The 20753-nt window shown below is 37.5% G+C and overlaps 1 protein-coding gene across 2 annotated transcripts in view; it reads left to right on the top strand.

The window, feature by feature from the left end:
- TXK (TXK tyrosine kinase) overlaps positions 1 to 17333 on the top strand; it is a 40371-nt gene extending 23038 nt beyond the window's left edge. For both annotated transcript variants that reach the window (XM_072620694.1, XM_072620693.1), the window contains 6 exons: positions 916 to 1087; positions 3787 to 4003; positions 6133 to 6197; positions 7733 to 7851; positions 9527 to 9684; positions 16448 to 17333. In XM_072620694.1, coding sequence (XP_072476795.1) covers positions 916 to 1087; positions 3787 to 4003; positions 6133 to 6197; positions 7733 to 7851; positions 9527 to 9684; positions 16448 to 16516 — 800 coding nt within the window. In that variant the 3' untranslated portion in view covers positions 16517 to 17333. The remainder of the gene's footprint in view (positions 1 to 915; positions 1088 to 3786; positions 4004 to 6132; positions 6198 to 7732; positions 7852 to 9526; positions 9685 to 16447) is intronic.
- Positions 17334 to 20753: the final 3420 nt, after the last annotated feature.

Raw genomic sequence — 20753 nt, 5'->3', positions numbered from 1 at the left:
TGAATAACTGTTCATACATGTTTCCTCTGTTGTGTAACATTCTTAAAGTCATAGTGATTACATTATTTTCCAAATAAATATACAAAATGCAAGTTATAACTGATAAGGGGTCAAGTCTGCCAACAGGTCTTAATAAGCAAGTGTTGGCAGGTGAGTGTGTTACACACAGTTGAGAATTTCAGAATGCATCAGCAGGAATATGTGTGTGTAATGACTTTGTTTGCAATATGATACTATACAGTTACATGATGCAATACTGCATCATCAAAATTTCACTGCAGGAAAGAAATCACAAATTTAAAATAAATTATTAATTTTTAATGTTATTTTAAAAGATTATATCTTTTTGAAATAACATGACTAAAAAAAATTTAAGGGTTAAAGAAAGTAGATTTCTAGGTAGTAGATTTCTGAGTAATTTTTTTTAAAGGTGGCAGTAGGTCAAATAAGTTTGGGAACCTTTAATCCAATATTGGTATTTAATAGATCTGAATTACAAAAAAATGGGAAATGTGGCCCCCTGCGGGGGAAATAGCTCAAAGAAATGTCTCTTAACAAACCAAAAGGACTTAATGTTTTTGCACTTACAAACAAATAAGAACATTTAATGGTTTAATTGGAGGGAACACTAGGAAAGTGTTCTGTCCTTTTGAATACTAAAATGGCAGTTCAAAATGCCTGAAAAATAACATTTTCCTGGATAGCATAAAAGTACTCTTTTGAGTGAAAATATTCCACCTTAACAAAAATTGGGACTTTGTGGATATTGTTCACCAATCGGGTCATTTTAACTCTTCAGTTTCCCCATCTGTAAAATGGAAGGGTGAGACTGGATAGTCTCTAAGGCCCTTCCAGTTTTGATAATTTTTGATTCGCTGCCTTTTTCATAAGTAACATATAGGTTTTGTTTTTCAGAGAAATGGGAGATTGGTCAGTCCGAATTGACTTTTATAAAGGAAGTTGGAAAAGGCCAGTTTGGTGTCGTCCATTTAGGTAAATGGAGATCACATATCCTAGTTGCTATTAAGACCATCAATGAAGGAACCATGTCAGAAGATGACTTCATTGAGGAGGCTCAAGTGATGATGTAAGTGTATATAACACCCAAAGAAATGTTGAAAGGTATAATCAAAGAAAGAATGTGCGGTCTGTGGTAACGGAGAAGACATAGCTCATCTTTGAGAGGTGACAGCATCATAGAGATCTAAAAGGGTTAACTTGTCCCTGAAATCATGACTACTTTGAAAGGTCATTGCAAAAATCAGTAGGGGTATCCCTTCCATTGATAAAGTGTCTTTCTAAGCTGTGTCTTCATGAAGAGAATATCTTTATGAGTAGCTATGGCCAAGTCTTGGTCCTCAGTCAGACTGATGATAGGTGGCAGCCTGGGCCATACTAGAAGCCCTTCTGGTTTATTAGGACATGGAGAAGTTCTTTGGCTTCAAGAACCTAGTGTTACTTCTGCCTCATGAGGAAACATCACAGGGAAACCTTAAGAGAGCAACAATATCTCTCTCCTCTCTCTCTCTCTCTCTTTCTCTCTCTCCAAATTAAGTTTTGACATTTTAATGTGTATATACATATATGTTTATATATTTTTATATATGTGTGTATGTATATATGCACATATATATCTATATCTCTGTGTGTATGTATATATTTCCTAGGGTTACGAGAAGGGCATCTCTTGGCTGTTGCTTCTCTAGGGCTCCTGGGTGGCTACTCTCTACCTCTATCTTCCCAAACTCAATTCTAACCATTACATAAGTCAATCTTTAGTTTACAGTTCATGTGGAGAGTTCAACAGGTATAAGAAAATATATGTGAAAAAAAAAAAAGGGAGAGGTTAAGTGACAGTGAAAGGAGTCAGTAGTTGGGGTTCTTAGACAAGCAGAAAGAAATCAGGTTTTAGGTCAATGTCAAGTGAAGATTCTTCAGCTACATTAAAGGAGAGCATAGCTTTTAGAAATAGCCTTTTTGGCTGCCACAGCATGTTGGTGACTCAGGTTGAGCTTGCTGATAAGATCTCTAGATCTTTTTTATACCAACTACTGTCTAACTATGTTCCTCCCTTGTTATACTTCTGAAGTTGACTTTTTGTACCCAAGTGCAAGACTTTATATTTATCCCTCCTTAATGTTATCTTGTTAGATTTAGCCCAGTGCTCTCACTTGTCAAGATGCTTTTAGATCCTGACTCTGTTAGCTAACAAGCTTTGTGTCATTTGCAACTTTGATGAGCATATCATCTAAGAATTTATCTAAGTCATTGTTTAAAATGTTAAACTGTATAAGGCCAAGCACAGATCCTTAGTATGCTCTATTGGACATGACATCCTTTGAGTCTGGTCATCCAACCAGTTTCTAAACCATCTGATTATATTATTGTCTAATCTATAACTCTCCATTTTTCTTCACAAGAATACTATTAGCCATTTTTACCTCAAGGTAAACTATGTCCACAAAATTCCCCTTAATCTATACTTTTAACAATCCTATTTTAAAAAGCAAAAGGAAATCAAGTTAGTCTGGCATGACTTGTTCCTGATGAAGCCACACTGGCTCTTGGTAATCACCACTTCCTTTTCTAAATGTCAACCAACTACCTCTTTGATGATCCTCTCAGTGTGCCCGTAGGTAACTCTCTAAGCCCTTGAGTTACGAGATCTGCATCATTTCCCTACACTGATGAAATCTTAGCACCTGAACAGCTACAGACAAAACACTTAATCTCAAATCCATTCTTTCAAGTATGGTTGCAATATGACATATTTCATTTTTCATGGAAAATACATTTTTGTTTCATTATCTGTTAAGCTGTTTGCCTTGTTGATCAAAATTAGCTTAAACCTGCTGAAATATTTGTAGTTTTTTCCTTTTTATTTTTTCATAGTTTAATATTTGTGTTTTTTTCTAAGCAGTTTCAGTATGATATAACAACTCTTGATTATTCACATATAGCTCCCCTACATTTTAGATTACTTATGGTTATAACTATACATTTTGCTACTCAAAGCAACCAGTATAAAATGTGTTATCAAGTCAACTTTTACAAAACAAACTCATTTGGGGAGAGACATTGGCAGCAATTTGAGAATGACTCAAGGCCACTACTGGGAATGCTATTGTAAGGGAGGGGACAAGGAATTTCTGGGGAGAGTGAGGAGGATGCTTGCCATTTTGTAGCCTTCTATTTAGCCAGTGAAGTACTAAACTCAGTTGTCTCTGCCTGCTAAAGGACTATAAATACTGTCCTCATCCTCTCAATTTCAGTGCCTCAGGTTAGTCGTAATTACCATATCCTAGTTATGACTGATCATGAGATATATTAAATTCAAGTAGGTCTTCCAATCATCACTCAGCCTCTCTTCCTCATCTGGTCCTCAATTTTCCTGATTATAATTGAAATGTTTTTTATTATCTGTTGATTTGGACTATCCATGTCATTACCTTCCAGGTGAATGGGGAAACACTGGGAACTGATTAGTGGAGATAGCTGTATTTCATCTCACACTCTGAAATAAGCCAGTTCTATCTCTTTGGACATACTGTTTAATCCCAACTTAAGTTAGTTAAGGAGAGGAAAAGTAAAATGCCATCTTTATAGTCACGTTGTAAGGTTTTGCTAATATAGTCTTCAGAAGATGAAAATGCTAAGTACTTCTATTATTCTAAAGCACTTAAAAAATCTCTCCTCTCAAAAAAAACCAAAACAAAACAAACCATAACCCAATTCTATGTAAGTGAAATATAAACTTTCAATTATTAAAATGTATTTCTTGAACAGGAAATTATCTCATTCAAGACTAGTCCAACTTTATGGAGTATGCACCCAACAGCAGCCACTCTACATAGTAACAGAGTTTATGGAAAATGGGTCTCTGCTTCATTATCTCAGAGAGAGACAAGGAAGACTTAATAAAGGAATGCTACTGAGCATGTGCCAGGATGTGTGTGAAGGTATGGAGTACCTGGAGAGCAATAGCTTCATTCACAGGGATTTAGTAAGTATGAGTTGTTAACTCTTTATTCAAGATGGTAGAGTTTTGCTTCATTTGTATTTTACCCAATGCCTTATTAGATATGGATGGAATCTTGGGTTCTAGAAGACTGTGCCAGTGTGGGGCAAGCTCTGGAAGGTCCTACCAACCTGAGAAGGCTTCCAGGATGTACTTGTGTATCTAGTCTATATTTATTTATTGTATTCTACCCCACCCCACCCCTTTTCCTCCGATAATAAGATGTTGCGGACAGGAACTATATCACCTGCCACAGTGCCTAGCTCCACCTAAGTTCTTGTGAAAGGCTTGTTGACTGATGGATTGATTAAGGACTAATTTATTAAATGCCTGCCAGGTAAAATGTCAGGAGCTTAAGACAGAGATATAAAAAAAGCAAGATAGCTTACATTCTACTAAATCACCTTAATTTTAATTGGAAATTATAAATCCTTTAAATATAAACCTTGCCTAAAGTACTATTTCAGGATGAAAATTGCTTTTTGGTAGGGTAGAAGTGACTCTGCGTTCTTGAAACCTTAGATCCTAATGTAGCATATGGTTTGGTGACTCTTATCAGGGATTTGAATAGAAACCTGGTGATAGACTCATAGCCTATCTGAGAACTAGCCTAGCTAAATGTGGAGAGTTTCCCCACCAGAAAGCTGACTGCTAGGTGGTAATTTTTTAAAAAGTAGGATAGCCCATGATTATAATGAAGGTACAACATAAGTGGAAGGGTTACCTATGCAGATGAAATCAAGAGTGCTTTGAAATACCAAAGTATAAAGATTGAAGAACTAGGGGGATTTTTAGGATTATAGTGTAATGGAAGACCTGGGAATGGGATTAGAAAAACAGGTTTAAATAGGTCCTCTGAGGGTCAGTCCCTGAGTTCTTAAGACAACGCTCTTATCTACCAAGTCAAAGGGCAGTTGATCTATACAGATACTCACTTTGTGTGTACTTTGCATTCATAAAAGTTAATAACAAGTTCTTTGAATTTTATGACTCAGGCAACTCCCTAGACCTTAACTATCAAGTCAGAGACCAGTTGTTCTACACAGAACATTTACTAATTGGTCTATACTTATGTCAATGTAAGCTATGTTTATCATATAGCTCAGGAAATAATGCTAAGATATATAGTTAAGAGTTTTACCTTAGAGTGAATCTTTCTTGGGTTTGGTATATCTAACATGATGTTTGAGGAAGAATGAAATAAAAATAAAGAACATGCAATTTCTTTGGAATTTCTTTGGGTTTTGTGTGTATGTGTGTTTGCTATTATTAACAAGTAATAATAGCTACAATTTGTATAGTACTTTAAGGTTTACAAAGTGCTTTGCATATGTCATCTCATTTGATCCTTATAACCCTATGAGGTAAGTGCTATTATTGATACCCATTTTACAGATGAGGAAACTGAGACTGAGAGAAGTTAAAGTAACTTGCCCAGGGGAACACAACTTGTGTGTGTCTGAAACAATTTAAATTCAATCCTTACTCACTTGGAGTCCAACATTCTATCCTAACATTAAAAAATAAGTGCAACTTATTGTAGAGGCTAGAGCAATGGCTTGGAGTAACTTGGGTTCAGATCTTGCATTTGATGCTTACTAGTTACAAAACCATGAGCCAGTAAATTCTTTGAGACCCAGACAGCTCTTTAAGAAAGCAAGGACTCTTATTGAAGAGTGCCATCGTTTTAAAATCTATTGTATGAAGGTAACTAGGTGGTGCAGTGGATAGTGCTAGACTCTATCAAGAGTCAGGAAGACTCATCTTTGTGAGTTCACATCCAGCCTCAGAAATGTACTAGCTGTGTGACCCTTGGCAAGTCACTTAACCCTGTTTGCCTCAGTTTCCTCATCTGTCAAATGAGCTGGAGAAGAAAATGGCAAACTACTCCAGTATCTTTGCCAAGAAAACCCCAAATGGTGTCATGAAGAGTTGGATACAACTGAATAACAACAGTAATCACTGGGGTTATTATCATCAACTCCAAAGGATCATGGGGGCAGAGGCTGAAAGATGGAGGAAGGGGTACAAATGAACTGGGAGGGGGAAGCAATAATAGAAAAAGTCTTGCCAGAATGGAATTTTGCCCATGCATCTTTTTCCTTTTTCCACAGGCTGCCAGAAATTGTTTGGTCAGTTCTACATGCATAATAAAAATTTCAGACTTTGGAATGACAAGGTAATAGAACATAGAAGAACCCTGGAGCCCATATTTTGTTTCTTCTTTTTTGCTTTGCCTCCTGTGGACAGAGCACAAAGAAAACAAAGACTTTGTGCCATCTGCGTGGATTACACATGGACTCATTGTGATGCAAAAACTAAGAGTATTGAGAATATTGAATGGATACAGAGTACAGCAGGGAGGTTGGACAAAGGAAAGACTCCAGGATTCAGAAAGGCTTCCTATAGGATGTGGTACTGGAATCCCATCCTGAAAGAAGAGTGGACTCTCAAAGTCTACTTGGGTTGGGGAAGAGAATTTTATCAACCAACTCTGCACTCTAAGGGAGAGTTAGTTTCTGGGCTAACTGTTTTTGGGGCTATTATTTCCTGTTCACCCAGTTTAGGGGAACTGAAACCAACTGTGCACAATTCAGTCCAGACGTTAGGTTGAGGTTTCCTCCTCTACGTAATTTTCTGTCCATAATTCTGGTCAATCTTTCACCTTTATAGTGAGGCATTTGGTTTTTCTTTGTAAAAGACACAGAAATAGAAAGACACAGAGACACACAGAAAGAGAAAGAGAAAAAAATATAGAGACAGACAAAAAGTATTGTATAGGCCAGAGGGGTTTCTGGTGCGTAGTTCTTTTGAAAGGGGGCATATCTTCACAATATCATTATCCAAAGCTTTAGAGACTGAAAGCCCCTGTCTTCCAGGGACTCGCTCACTTCCTGGAACTAGTTCAAAGTTCTGTCAAAGAAGGTGACACATCCCTCTCTGTCTACTCTCTACAAGGTCATTATAATATATGAGGGATTTTTGCTTAAAAAGCAACAAATGTTGAGTGTTAACAGTTGAGTAAGGAAAGAAGGCATTGAAACAACCTCCAAATACATTCTTTTTTAAATGTAAAATTTTTAAATTTAAATTTTAAATTCATTCTTTGCTAAAATGTATCCATGCAATTTGATGCTTGGGGTTACTTCTTATGTATTTTTTTCCCTTCCCCAAATTGGTTGCTGAACTACTTCAGTATGCTGCTTTTTTTTAAGCGTTATTGATACTTTTTGTTTTTAATAACAATCATTTCCCAACATGTGTCTTTGTCATTCAGGCCTCCCTTGTAACAAAGAAAAACAATTAAGCAAAACTGACATAACAATACCCATAGTCCCCCTGCTCCTTCCTGAGAAGAATGAGTATATTCTAAGGGGCTGGTGTGTATACCTTTAATATGCAAGTCATTGTGATGATTAACACATCCAGGCTGATGACTTGTCATTTAAAAGTTCGTGTTTGATACGAGGAATTGCTACAGGTTTATGAGAACCAAATAACATCATAAATACTGAAGTTAACTGGTAAAGTTTGAAGCAGAACAGTGTCTACAGTGTTAACAAGGAGAGACACAAAACCTCTTTGTATTCAAAGATTATGCCTTGCTTCTTTTTTAGGAGGATTTTGCTATGTAGCCAACGCCAAAGTTCCCTGAGGATCTGAATGGAAATTCATCCAATGTCCTAATTAATGTAGTGTATCTATTGGTTGCAGGTATGTTTTGGATGATGAATACATCAGCTCTTCGGGTTCCAAGTTCCCAGTCAAGTGGTCAGCCCCTGAAGTCTTTCACTTTAACAAATACAGCAGCAAATCTGATGTCTGGTCATTTGGTGAGTTCATTTGATGAAGCTGATTTGACATTGGATGTCTAAGTAGACTAGGATCCTCAGTTCACCTTGTTTCTTAGTACAAGATAAGATTCTCATGGCCTCTTCTCAGATCTATGGTCTTGCTTTGTGCAGCCTGAAACTTCCAAAAAGCCTTTGGTGGCTTCTAGGATGTACACACTTCTGAGACTGCTCGTTTTCCTTTCCAAGTAAGGAGTTAATTTTAACTTGAAAAAAATTTTAATTTAAATTTTAAATTAAAGAGTCTGCCTATTGAAAAAGACAACCACTCTTTCCCTTTCCCCTTGATAGCTTTTCCCCATCATTGTCTTGAAAAGAAAATTTATCTCAGGTTATCTGTAGCTTTTGTGTAATGAGCTTCATCCTCAGTTAATCAATTTGTAAATAGAGTTAACATTTAAACTTAGAAAAAGCTATTGTTCACCTAGAAACATGAACTTATTGCTTATTGTTCATAGAAGAGGTTCACCATATTTAATTCATTGTTTTGAGATTTTGTAGGATTTATGTAGCTTAAGATACTGTAAAACCTTAATTTAGTACAGTATAAAACTTGATGTACTTATATGTGCTACATATAGATCCATTCTCAATAAAGCATTTACTTTTTTTCCCCTCAAGATTAGTGATAAATTTGAGCTCAATCATTTCCACTCTCCAGGCCAGTCTTCCTCATTTGTGCAGTGGCTGGCCATAGTTAGGAATGGAGTTTGTGACCAGGAACAGAACAAGGAAAATGTGAAGCCCTCCACAGTATCTAATGGGCAACCTCAGTCTCTTTAGCTCTTCACTACTTATACACACAGTGATAATAGCAAGTAGCACTTTAGAATGATAGAACCATAGAACATCAGAACTGGAAAGGACTTTGGAGATGGTCTAGCCCAAACCCTTCAGGAAACAAGCCTATGGACAACAATTTAGCTGAGAGGTTGCCCCCATGTGTGCAACTGACCCAAGTTAGCTTTCAGATGAATACTAAAGAATTCCTGTTGGAAGTGTCTTTAAGTAGTCTCTGTAATTAATTTATTATTTATTAAATACCTACCATGTGTATGACACTGTCTTACATACTAAAAAAAACTCTTTAAATTCATTTTTTTCAATTAATGAAGATCTATTTTCTCTTTCATCCCACTCCTGAAAAGAAAAAACAAAAACAAACATGCATAGTTAAGTATGATGATTTCCCACATTGACCATGACCAAAAAAATTATATGTCTCATTATGCAGCCTGAGTCCATCACTTCTCTGGTGGGAGTTGGGTAGTGTGCTTCATCATTGGTTAACGATGCTTTTAAAAATAAAATTCATTATTTATTTATTTTAAAGATTCTTTTTAAATTTTGAGTTCCAAATTCTCTCCACCCTCTCACTCCCTCCACCCACTGAGAAGGCAAGCAATATATCAGTTATACATGTGAAATCATGCAAAACATATTTCCATATTTACCATATTTCAAAAAAGCAAGAAAAATGAAGTGAGAAAAATTACACTTCAATTTGCATTTCAAGTTCATCATTTCTTTCTCTGGAGGTAGATAGCTACCCCTATTTTATTCCTCTTCTATGCCCCTATTCCAGACAGTCCACAATTTTTAAAAAAGTAACGATTCTCCTTCTCTCCAATTTGCCTTTGTGTATTTTACATTTTAGGAGTTCTGATGTGGGAGGTTTTTACTGAGGGCAAGATGCCTTTCGCAAAGGAATCCAATTTACAAGTTATGGAGGCTGTTTCCAAAGGCTTCAGGCTGTATCGTCCATACCTGGCTCCGATGACTGTATATGAAGTCATGTATAGCTGCTGGCACGAGGTTTGTCTTCCTTTCTTTCTAACTTAGGCTATAGGTTCTATTTCCTGGCACTAGGCTGACCTGTTTCACATGTGGACTCAAAAACCCATGGGTAAAAGGGAAAGAAAGTATCTATTTCATATTAATGACTTCGCCTGATGATCCTACCTGTGTTGCTACAATGTTACTTTGTCATTGGCCATTTTGCATTGACTCTCCTTCTGCAATGATCAGGGCACTTCTTTTCTTTTAAAAATCCATTCTGTTGGGTAAATGTGACCTGTAGCTGTACAAGGCAACTGTAAAGGGTTGGAGGATTTGAGTTTAGGTCTAAACTCTGCCATTTGCTTGGCTGGGTGACCTTGGGTGAGTAAACCATTTAATCTCTGTATGTCTCAGCTCACCCTATTACAAAATGAAAGAGGTTGGACTGTATCACCTCAAAGGCCTTTTTTCACTCGAGTCTATGGTCCTGTGATTCACTGAAGGCACAAAGGTTAGATGATTGTCCAAGATAACAGGGTCAATTGGCAGAAACAGAGTAGAACCCAGCTGGTCATAAGAGTCTTGAAATTTCCACCTCGAAAAGGGAGAGCCAGTGTTTTCATTTCCATCAGTTGCCATCTGTGTTCTTTTTCATAAGCGAAAAAAGTATTCTTGTGGCAAACTCCTCACTGCTAAAAATATGGCAGGGAGAAGCAAAATGAGAGCGGAACACGTTCCAGGAGCAGTGGGGAAAATTCCCTTTTCCAAAGTACTTTCTATTGTAGAAAGGCCAAACATAAACACAAAGGCCATAGGTTTACTGCTCCCAGTATCTTTCCTTTCTGGGCACTGACCTAGCACCTTCCACCCCCCCACCCCACCTTGTCAGCACACTCTTTTGTAGTTTTGGCAGCTTCTTTCTCTCCCTGAGTGTTTTTTAAAAAAGTGTGGGGGAACCATAGAGATTGAGAAATAGACAGAGAGAAGAGGGAGGGAAAGATGGAGCGGGGGAAGGGAAGGAGAGAGGGAAGTAAGAAAGGAGGGAAGTAAGGAAGAAAGGAAGAAAGGAAGGAAGGAAGGAATGAGGGAGGAGCAAAAGAAACCTTTCAAATGCAGATGGGAAAATAGACAGATGGACAGCAGCTAATTTGTGATCTGGATGGTGGCTATTGACATTACAAAAGGATTATTTCCTTTTTGGTAGAATCAAATGAAATAATATGTGGTTAGTTAGCAGTTCATCTGGACAGGATCTGGGGTTTTTCGTGGACAGCAATCTCCATATGAGTCAACCATGTGCCAAGAAAACTAATATGATCTTAGGCTATATTAAAAGACATAGAGTGTTCAGGACAAAGAAATCCTGAATACAGTCCCAACTGTATTCTGCCCTGATTGGGACCATTCTACCTAAAGAGGTAGAATGCTGATTAACTGGAGAGTCCAGAAGAGTAAAACTGATATAGTAGGCCTCAAGATCGTGACATACGAGGATCACCTGATGGTATTTGTTAGGCATGTTGTAAAGGGGATTTTTAAAAAATTTATTTTATTGTTAATTTATGGAATAAAACAAGCATTTCCATAATATAGTATAATTTTCATAATATATAGTATAGTATAGTATAATATAATTTTTGTACATGAAACTGCAAATCTTTGCTATTCCTTTTTAATATATAATAAACATCATGTAAATTTATTTTTTTTCCTTTTTTCCCTCCTGTCTCCCCCAGAGATGGTTATCATGAGACACAAATACGTGTGTGTGTGTGCGCGTGTATATATATATGTAAAATCATTCTAACAAAAATGTTTCCAATCAATAGGTCTGATTTATAGAGTGAGTAGAAATAAGCCTGAATTGAAGGGAGAGACAAAAGAATCAAGCAAAAAGCATTTATTAAGCACCTATGGCATGTCAGGTACTATGCCAGGCCAAATACAAAAGGGAGATATCCCTGACCTCAAAGGGTTTACTTTCTACTGGGGCTAAGGTGTGGAAAGGTCAAAAAACAAACTCAAAATAGAAGGAATCAATTTATACACATATTTGTTTTGTACTTATAGATACCAACTCTGATGAGGGGATTTTTTTTTAAGGTATTGGTAGGACCAAATGGTCTTTGAGGTCCTTTCCAATCCTGTTCTACTGTGTGAATTCTCTCGATGTTCATTCCCTTTAAGGTATTAGCTACTCCTTGAAACGATCTTCTCTATTTCCAGTGAGGCACATTCTTGTTCATGTGTATTCTCAGAGATCTTTTTTGGGATCTTCTTCCTTATAACTGCATGTCACTGAAGGCTCATTCTTTGGTCCTCTCCTTTTACTTGTCTATACTCACTCCTTTAACAAGATGTACTTATTACTTCCATTCTAGCTTTACCTTCTGACTTTGACCTTCAGTCAATATTCCAACTGGAAGACATGTTCCAAATGGAACATCTCCATTTAGATGCATGAGCATCATCTCCTGCTCAACATTTCCCAAACTGATCTCATCTCTTGGTTCCCCTTTCTAGGGTCTCAGTTTTTGTGATGCTGCTATTTGTCCAAGGCTTCTCATCTGAGACTCATCTTTGCTTCTTCCTTTTTCTCTATATTGAAACTGTCTCCAAATTGTTTCTTCCTTCAAAATATGTTTTGGATTTATCCATTTCTCTTTATTCCTGCTGAAAACAACAGGCTCTTAATCGTCTTATGGCTATAAGCAGGTAATGTAGTAGAAAGAAGGGAAATTTTAGAATCAGAGATTTGTTGTTGTTGAGTCATTTTTCTGTTGTGTCTGACTGTGTGACCCCATTTGGGGTTTTCTTTGCAAAGCTACTAGAGTGGTTTTCCATTTCCTTCTCCAGCTCATTTGACAGATGAGGAACTAAGGCAAACATGATTAAGTGACTTATCCAGGGTCGCACCAGTTTAGAACTCAAGAAGATGAATCTTCCTGACTCCCAGGCCCAGAACTCTATCTACTCTACCACCTAGCTGCCCTAGGTCAAAGGACCTAGTTCAAATCCCTGTTTTGCTACTTCATACTTTTGTGAGTTTGGATAAGTCACTTAAACTCTCATGACCTTCTTTTCCCCACTTGTAAAATTAAGAGATTAGATTGGTTACAACTCTGAAATTCTATGATTCTCCTAATCCTATAGTTACTGTAACAGCTTCCTTGATGATCTCCCTAATTCCAGTTGCCTAAATCTCTAACACCTGGCTCCCTAACTTCATTCCTTTCTTTGTTTTTTAAATAAGTTTTTATTGATAACTTCTGTTTTTATAGTATAATAGTTATCCCGAGTATCCTTCTCTCTTCTCCTACCCCGTTCCCTGCCATGAGCGATCCTGTATAACAAACAATACCTTTTAAAGACAAAAAAAAGGAAAAATCCCAGCAGTCTGATCAGTAGTTTTAAAAAGTTCAAACACACATACACTGTGTAACACTTCCATGAAGAAGTGGGGTAGAATTATTCTTTCATATCTTTGAATTTGAGTCATGCTTGATTTTTATAATTTTGTTACATTTAGTTTTGATTTTTTTGCCTGTGGTTTTTCTTTCAATTCACATTTTTACAGTTATTGTGTATATAATTATCCCTTCCACATCATGGGGGTTAGGGGTGCAGCACCCCTGTAACGTGGAAAATCCTTGTAAAATGTTTTGGCTATTCCTTTGTACTAAAGAAGTCTAAACTTTTTCTTTTTTTTTAATGGGGCATTTACATGTACCTCTTGCTAAAATTTGGGTTAAACATTGGGTTATCGGCTCTGTGTCATCTGCTGGCCTTTGTGTGTCATCTGCAGCTTCCACAAAACTCCCCCCAAATTCCCATTTAATTTCCTAAGCTGACCTGCTATATATCAGAAATGTGATGGGGAAAGTCATGATATGGAAGGGATAACTGTATTGTTTTCTTGGTTCTGTGTACTTAACTCTTTCTCAGTTCATATAAATCTTTCCATGCTTCTCTGTATTCATTATATACATCAATTTTTACAGAACACGCACCACATAGCCATTCTACAATCAATAGGTATCAACAGTTTCCAATTCTTTACTATCACATAAAGTACTGCTATAAATATTTTGATGCATTGGTAACTTTCTTCTATTAATGGCTTCCTTGGGGTATAAACCCAGTAATGGAGTCTCTGGTTCAAAGGGTATGGACACTTTAGTTACTTTATTTGCATAATTCCAAATTGATTTCCAAAATGGCTGTACCATTCCACAGTTCTACCAGCTGTGAATTAGCGTGCCTATCATTCCATAATCCCTCCAACATTAACTATTGCCATTTTGGGGGCAGGCTTTGCAAATTTGCAGGGTGTGAGGTGAAACTTCAGGGTTGTTTCGATTTTCATGTCTCTGATTATTTGTGATTAGAGCATTCCTTCATGTGGCTGTGAATACTTTACAATTCTTTTTTTGAGAACCACTTATAACCTTAAACCACTTATCTGTTAAAGAATGACTATTAATCTTATATGTGCATTTACGGATTGTTTATATAGGTTGGATAGCAAACCCTTATCAGAGAAATTTGATATAAAGATTTTTCTTACCCCATTTGACCATTCCTCATTCTAGGTGCATTAATTTTGTCTGTGAAGAAGCTTTTTAGTTTCATGTAATCAAAGTTATCCATTTTATCTTTTGTAATTGCCTCTATCTCTTGTTTGGTTAAGAATGCATTTCCTGCCCATAGCTAGGAGAGGTATACAATCGGTTTCTCTTCTAATCTTTTTCTAGTCTAATAATTCTAATTTCTGCCAGACTGCTTTCCAGTTTACGAAGTGATTTTCTTCAAGGAGTTTTTTCCTAGGTAATTGATGTTTTCCACTTCATCAAATAATGAGCTATTAAGTTCTGTTATTTCCCATTCTTGCTCCCTTTCTTTTTTTAAAAAACCATACAGGTAAAAGCACTGGTATAGGGAATGCCCCAGGAGGAAATTCCTCTACCAATCCAGATTATCACCTCCTTTGCTGGGGGTGGAGGGGGTGGCAGTACTGAGAGTGACTTGCCCAGGGTCACAAAGGCAGTATGTGTTAGAGACTGGATCTGAACCCAGGTCTTTCTGACACAAAACCAACTTTTTCTATACATACTACTCTGCTTTTCTTAAACTAATTTTTCTGACTTTTCACTTTTACTGTCTTACTTGCTTGGTTCAAGAACCTACAATGACTCCTGATTTATTCCTCACAAAATCCAACACTTCTACCTACTTTTCATGACTCTTCACAATCCCTTCATCAACCCTAACTCTCCTACCTGAATTTCAACTTTTATAGTCAGTCATTCCGTCAATAAACATCTGTTAAATTCCTACTATGTGCCAGGTGCTGCTTTAAGCACTGGGAATAAAAAGAAAGGAAAACACACTCCCTGCTCTCAAAGACCTTTCAGTCTAATAGGTGAGACAACATACAAACAGCTATCCACAAACAAATTATATATCCTATAAATTGGAAATAGGCTCATGGCATCCTAGATTTAGAGTCAGAAAGGCTCTTAGAGGTCATCTATAGTTAAGTGATGTTTATACGTAATGCCCACCACACTCCTTTTCATCTGTGAAGATTCTCTTCATTTTTTCAAGGCCTTGCTCAGTACCTGCCAGCACACACTGATCTCCCTTGCTTCTGAAGTAATTAGCTATTTATCGTCAGTATCTCACTGTTTCCCTCTTAACTGTTCTCATGTAAGTTTCGCATGGAATGAAAGCTTCTTATATATGGCTTAGCTTCTATTGTTTGTCTGATATGACCGGGAAGAAGAGAAATGATCTCTCTGAACCTTAGTTTCCTCATTTATAAAATAAGGATAATCATAGCACCCACCCCATGGGCAGATTGTGAGGATCAAATGATATAATGGATGTAAAGTGCTCTGGAAACCCTAGAACACAACATGATATTGAACACATTATGAAGGGATCTTCCTGTTCCATATCTCACAATCTTTTTTCTCTGTATGACCTAAGGGTTCAGAAATAATTTAGACTTAGAAAACCACTGGGTAAACTGGAGAGTAAACAGGCCAGAATAATGATATTGTCTTTAAACTTTTTGGGGGGCTGGCCCAGGCCAGCCATACCTCATTCCATCCCAGCTATAGTCATTACTTTGCCAACATGCCTCCTTTTGGTACCTGCTTCTCAGCCTTTGTCTTCCCCGTGGTAAGCTCCTTGAGGGCAGGAACGTCTTGTTTTTGCATTTGTATTCCCAGCTCTTAGTATATCTCCTGGCACACAGTGGATTCCTAATAAATGTTTATTGTCTGCCTATCTTTAAACCATCCCATGCCTGTGATCCCATCCTGTGCCCCAACCATGACTTTTTGGCCTAGTATACTGAATCTTTCATCTTTGGAGATCATGCACATTAGTGTGTGAGGGGATGACTGAAAAAAAAGCAAAAGGAAATAACAATACTAATATAGCTGGCATTTATATGGTGCTTTAAGGCTTGTAGTATTTTGTATTAGATCCTCATAACAACCCTGTGAAACAGATAGTAGTATTACACTCATTTCACAGTTGCCAGAAGTTTCTCTCTCTCTCTCTCTCTCTCTCTCTCTCTCTCTCGCACGCACACACACACACAGCCCTTCATTTTGTGCTAAGAGTATATTATTTGTGATTAACTCCTACACTAATGCCCGTGCTGAAATGACTTGCTCTGATGACCAAGTTCTTCTGTTTGAGGTTAGGGCTGCCTGCCAGGAAGGCCCATAACCTGTGCCAAAGTGAGTCTTCTAATGATTCTGTCCTCTTATCTGACCTCTTGCAGAAACCTGTAGGCCGCCCAACTTTTGCTGAATTGACTCAGGCACTCACAGATATAGCAGAGACTGGGTGACCCAAGATGGAACATCAAAGACCCTGAAGCCTGTGTTCCTTGCTGGATTGTCAGGAAAAGAAATTCCTTTTTTGGTCATTGATGATGACCTTCTTTAGAAAGTTGCTGATGATGGATGACTTATGTACATTGGGAAGATGTATGAAGCTTTCACCTATTTTATATCTTCGCTCCACAGTTCCTTCTGTGACTGTTACATTGTCATCTTACGTGCATGATAATCAGCAAATAAGACCCAATTTTTTTTTTTGTGGGAAGCTGGGGGAGCCTCAACCCTTCCCTGAGTTTTATATTATGAAAACTTTTTGGTCACAGCCACAGAGAGGAAAATGATTTGGAGGAGAGGCCTGATCTGCTGGATGTGTGAATTTACACAGATTGCCAAGTATTTCCATCTGCCAAGATTTTTGATTCTTGAAGAGATTTGTTGGAAAGAGAACATGGAAGCCACCAGAGGCAGAAGATGATACCAAAGAATTCATCTTGCCAAGCTGTAGGGAAGCATAGGATAGAGTTCATGTATTAGAGGGGTAAATACCCTGACATGGGGCACCTTATGTTCTCTTTCCAGAACCCCTCATACACGTGAACTTTTGCAGATTTGAAGCCGAAGGGTCAAGCCAGAAAGATTGTTGAGAGCTAAGTGGGGAGGGTGGCATGTCACCCCAAGTTCCTTAATATCTTTATTTGTTCCTTTCTCAACTGAGGCAGGATCGCAGCTTTCCTTGCCCTATTCTCCACCAACTGTTCAAACCATCCTTACTGGCTGTAGCTCCCATGCTGCTGACAATCCAAATAAACTATTATCTGCATGTTACTTCACTTTCAGTTCTCATCAGTTTGTGCTCTTGATATAAATGAAAAAAAAAATGGCTGCTGCCAATCCTGACTTGTGTGGTTAATGATAGAGGAGAGTGAGAACAGGGAGAAAAGAGATTTTGTCCTTTTAAAAAAGAGATTGGAGACTATTCTTTATCAGTGTGAATTGAGGAGAAGGAGGATGGCATTTCCCTCCAGGAAAGAATAAGTATATTATCATCCCTAGACCATCAATCAGTATGCTGGTAAGTATTTAACAACTGACTTTATAGGGAAAAAAATGTTCTCAAGACATATTTTTAAGTTTTATCTGTATTGTTAACATTTTCTACATCATTTTCTTAACTCTAGACAATTAACAAAACAATAAATCAAGCCTAACATATAGCATTTGCCAATTTCCAAGCTGTAAATGATCACTGAAAATTTGACTATCAGTTCTCATGAGACATAGGAGCTAGAACCAGCACAGCACTGCCTAAACCCATAAATGCAGAGAAACGTGAGAAAAAAAAAAGTCTAGTGAAGTAAGGCCTGGAGATGGAGGTTAGAGACAGGGAGTCAGAGTCTCCTAGATTGTTAAAAGTCACTGAGTTTAACCCCCTTATTTTACAAATGAGGAAGCTAAAACCTGAAAGTACCTAGTTTAAGGTGACACAGGTAGTAAGGAATTAGTGAAGCTAGAATCTTCAGGCCCCATGATTCCAAATCCAGCCTTCTTTCCAGATACACCACAAGTTTCAAAATGGGTTTCTCTAATGTCTGTTTCAAATGTTATCAAAGTTCGTTAACAGGGTCTTTGAGAGAGATTTAATTGAACTACCCTAAGGTTGCACAACTAATAAATATGAGTCAGGATTTGTACTCAGGGCCTACTGAAATGTTGTGGTTTTATGGTTTGATGTGGGGTTGTCTCAGAGAATTCAGAGTTAGACCACCTCCACTCCAAGTGAAGGCATTTATTGGGAGTAACGCCTCTAATGGACTGAGTTCCAAGAGAAACCAGCAACATAATGAGACAAGGCATTTTATAGTGTAATGATGCTGATTATACAAAAGAAATTATGAATATTACAAAGGCAGGAGGGATTTGTCAAGGGATTAGGTAATGGGGAAGAGGTCCCAGTCTCAGTGGAACTGCACATGCGATTACCCACAATGCATACAAAAACCCAAGGGGGGGCATTTATGTATAATAATGATATTATAATAAGCCTCTCTACATCATAAGTTCACTCTAGGTCAGTTCTTTACTATTACTGCACAGACACTATTTTAGGAAAAACCCCTTCTATGGTTCAGTAATCAAACATTGGTCTACTCCTGGTGGTACTGCTTTCATATTGGCTAACTATTGTGGTCCTGTCTGGTCAAGATGGATAGGTAGGTATTATGGTCCTGTCTTGGGCTAGATAGATGAAGTGGTTGTGGTTGAGTGTAAGGACACACTTGTTTAAGCATGAGGATTGGATCTGAGGGCAGAGACTAGCTAGAGGCTGTAGCTGTATTGAGTCTGTGGCCTGTGATGTGGTTAAAGCGATTGTGTGGTCAAATCAGAGCATGCCTATTGTTCAGTGAAGGCCATAAGGAAGTTAGAATATTGGGGCTGGGGGTGGCTTTATTAGGATTCCACCAAGACCATATCCAGGGCTCTAACCATTACATTATGCTATTTCTTTTTTTTTAAAATTATTATTTTTTAATGTTTAACAATCACTGCCCTACAATTGAGATTTTATCCCCCCCACACCTACCCCCCACTACCCCCCTCCCTCCCCATGACTGCATACAATTCTGTATAGGTTCTACATATACTTTCCTATTGAGTATATTTTCACTATAGTCATGCTATGTAGTCAGACTAAAATAAATGAAAGAAATCATATAACAAATCAAAACATGATACACAAACACATACACATACACAAACATGATCTGCTACATTTTGTGAATGACTTCCATATTTCTTTCTCTGAGTGTGGAAGGCATTTTGCCTTGAGAACCACCTTTGGGATTTTTTTTTTTTATAAGAAGTTTTTGCGTTATTACATAATTCCAAGTCTACCAGAAAAAACTCTCGCACACTGTGGTCGTTGCTGTGCACAAAGTTCTCCTGGTTCTGCTCCTTTCACTCAGCATCAGGTCATATAAGTCCTTCCAGGCCTCTCTGAAGTCTTCTTGTTCATCATTTCTTATGGCACAATAGTACTCCATTATGCTATTTCTTAAGCCTCTTGTAATGTTCAGGTTCCATCTGTAGCCATTATCAGAGGTAACCTAAACTATAATCTTATCCTACTGCAGTGCATTGAAAAAAGAAATAAGGCCAGACTTCTTTAAAATTGCCTTCCTTCAGAAAAATACCTCCTCATTCTTTTAGGAGGATGGTTGCTGCTCACTTTCCAATGGGAGTGAAAATACATCATCAAAATTCTACCGCAAAGTTGTCTTTTTTTTTTTCTTTTTAAATTCCTTTGCCTGTGTTAAGCCAAGTATTGTGTATTCCAGGAAGTCAATATTATTGTACTTATTTCCTCACATGTGGCTTTTATATATGAATGGTAAACAATTTCTAGTCATGTTGAATGTTTTAGAAATTCTGTACAAGGAAGAAAGAAAGGGAGTGTGTGTGAATGAGGGTGGAGGAAAACATAATTAATCACCTACTATATGCCAGGCATTGTGTTAAGTAATTGTATTTATCCTTACAGTGACTTTGGTAAATAGGTATTATTCCTATCGCCACTTTTCATTTGGGGAACCAGAGGCAGACAGAGGTTAAGTGATTTGCCAAGGGTCCCACAGTCAGTAAATGTCTGAGGTTGAATCTGAACTCAAACCTTCCTGATTTCTGGCCCAACATTCTAGCCAGCGAACCACTGAGCTGCCCCAAGTGTGCTTGTCACATCTATACTCTTTTGCCTTGTTATTATAGCTATAGCTCACATTTGACTAGCATCTTGTGAAAACAAAAACACTTTGATATATTTCTCATTTGAACTTTACAACAATCACTAGGAAAAATGTTCTGTAAATATTATCCCCACTTTTAAAATGAGGGCTTGAGGAGAAGCTAAACCTGTCCTCTGAAGTCAGAATCCAAACACCTGCAGAGAAGGGGACATTTCCCAAAGGGGAAAAAGGGGCGTAGATATTGGTAAGGATGGAAATGGCCCTGAAGAAAATGAAAAGGCCAAGAGCAGAAAGCCAAGTATGCTGGAGATGCCAAGATAATTGGATGAATTTTAGATAATTTTGTGGTTTTGGTCACTCTGTAACTGGAAATGTCACCCTTTATCAAGTTTTATGAAAAAGCACAATTTTGTCAAATTGCTATTGGGAAGGTTTTAAAAAAGAAGTTTTTAACAAATTCATAATGGGGTATGGCATAATAACAGGTCTTTCCCTTTTAAAAAAA

This window comes from Notamacropus eugenii, chromosome 6 (genome assembly GCF_028372415.1).
Source record: "Notamacropus eugenii isolate mMacEug1 chromosome 6, mMacEug1.pri_v2, whole genome shotgun sequence".
In the NCBI taxonomy this organism is placed as follows: Eukaryota; Metazoa; Chordata; class Mammalia; order Diprotodontia; family Macropodidae; genus Notamacropus; species Notamacropus eugenii.
This window is presented reverse-complemented; position numbering and strand designations above follow the sequence as displayed.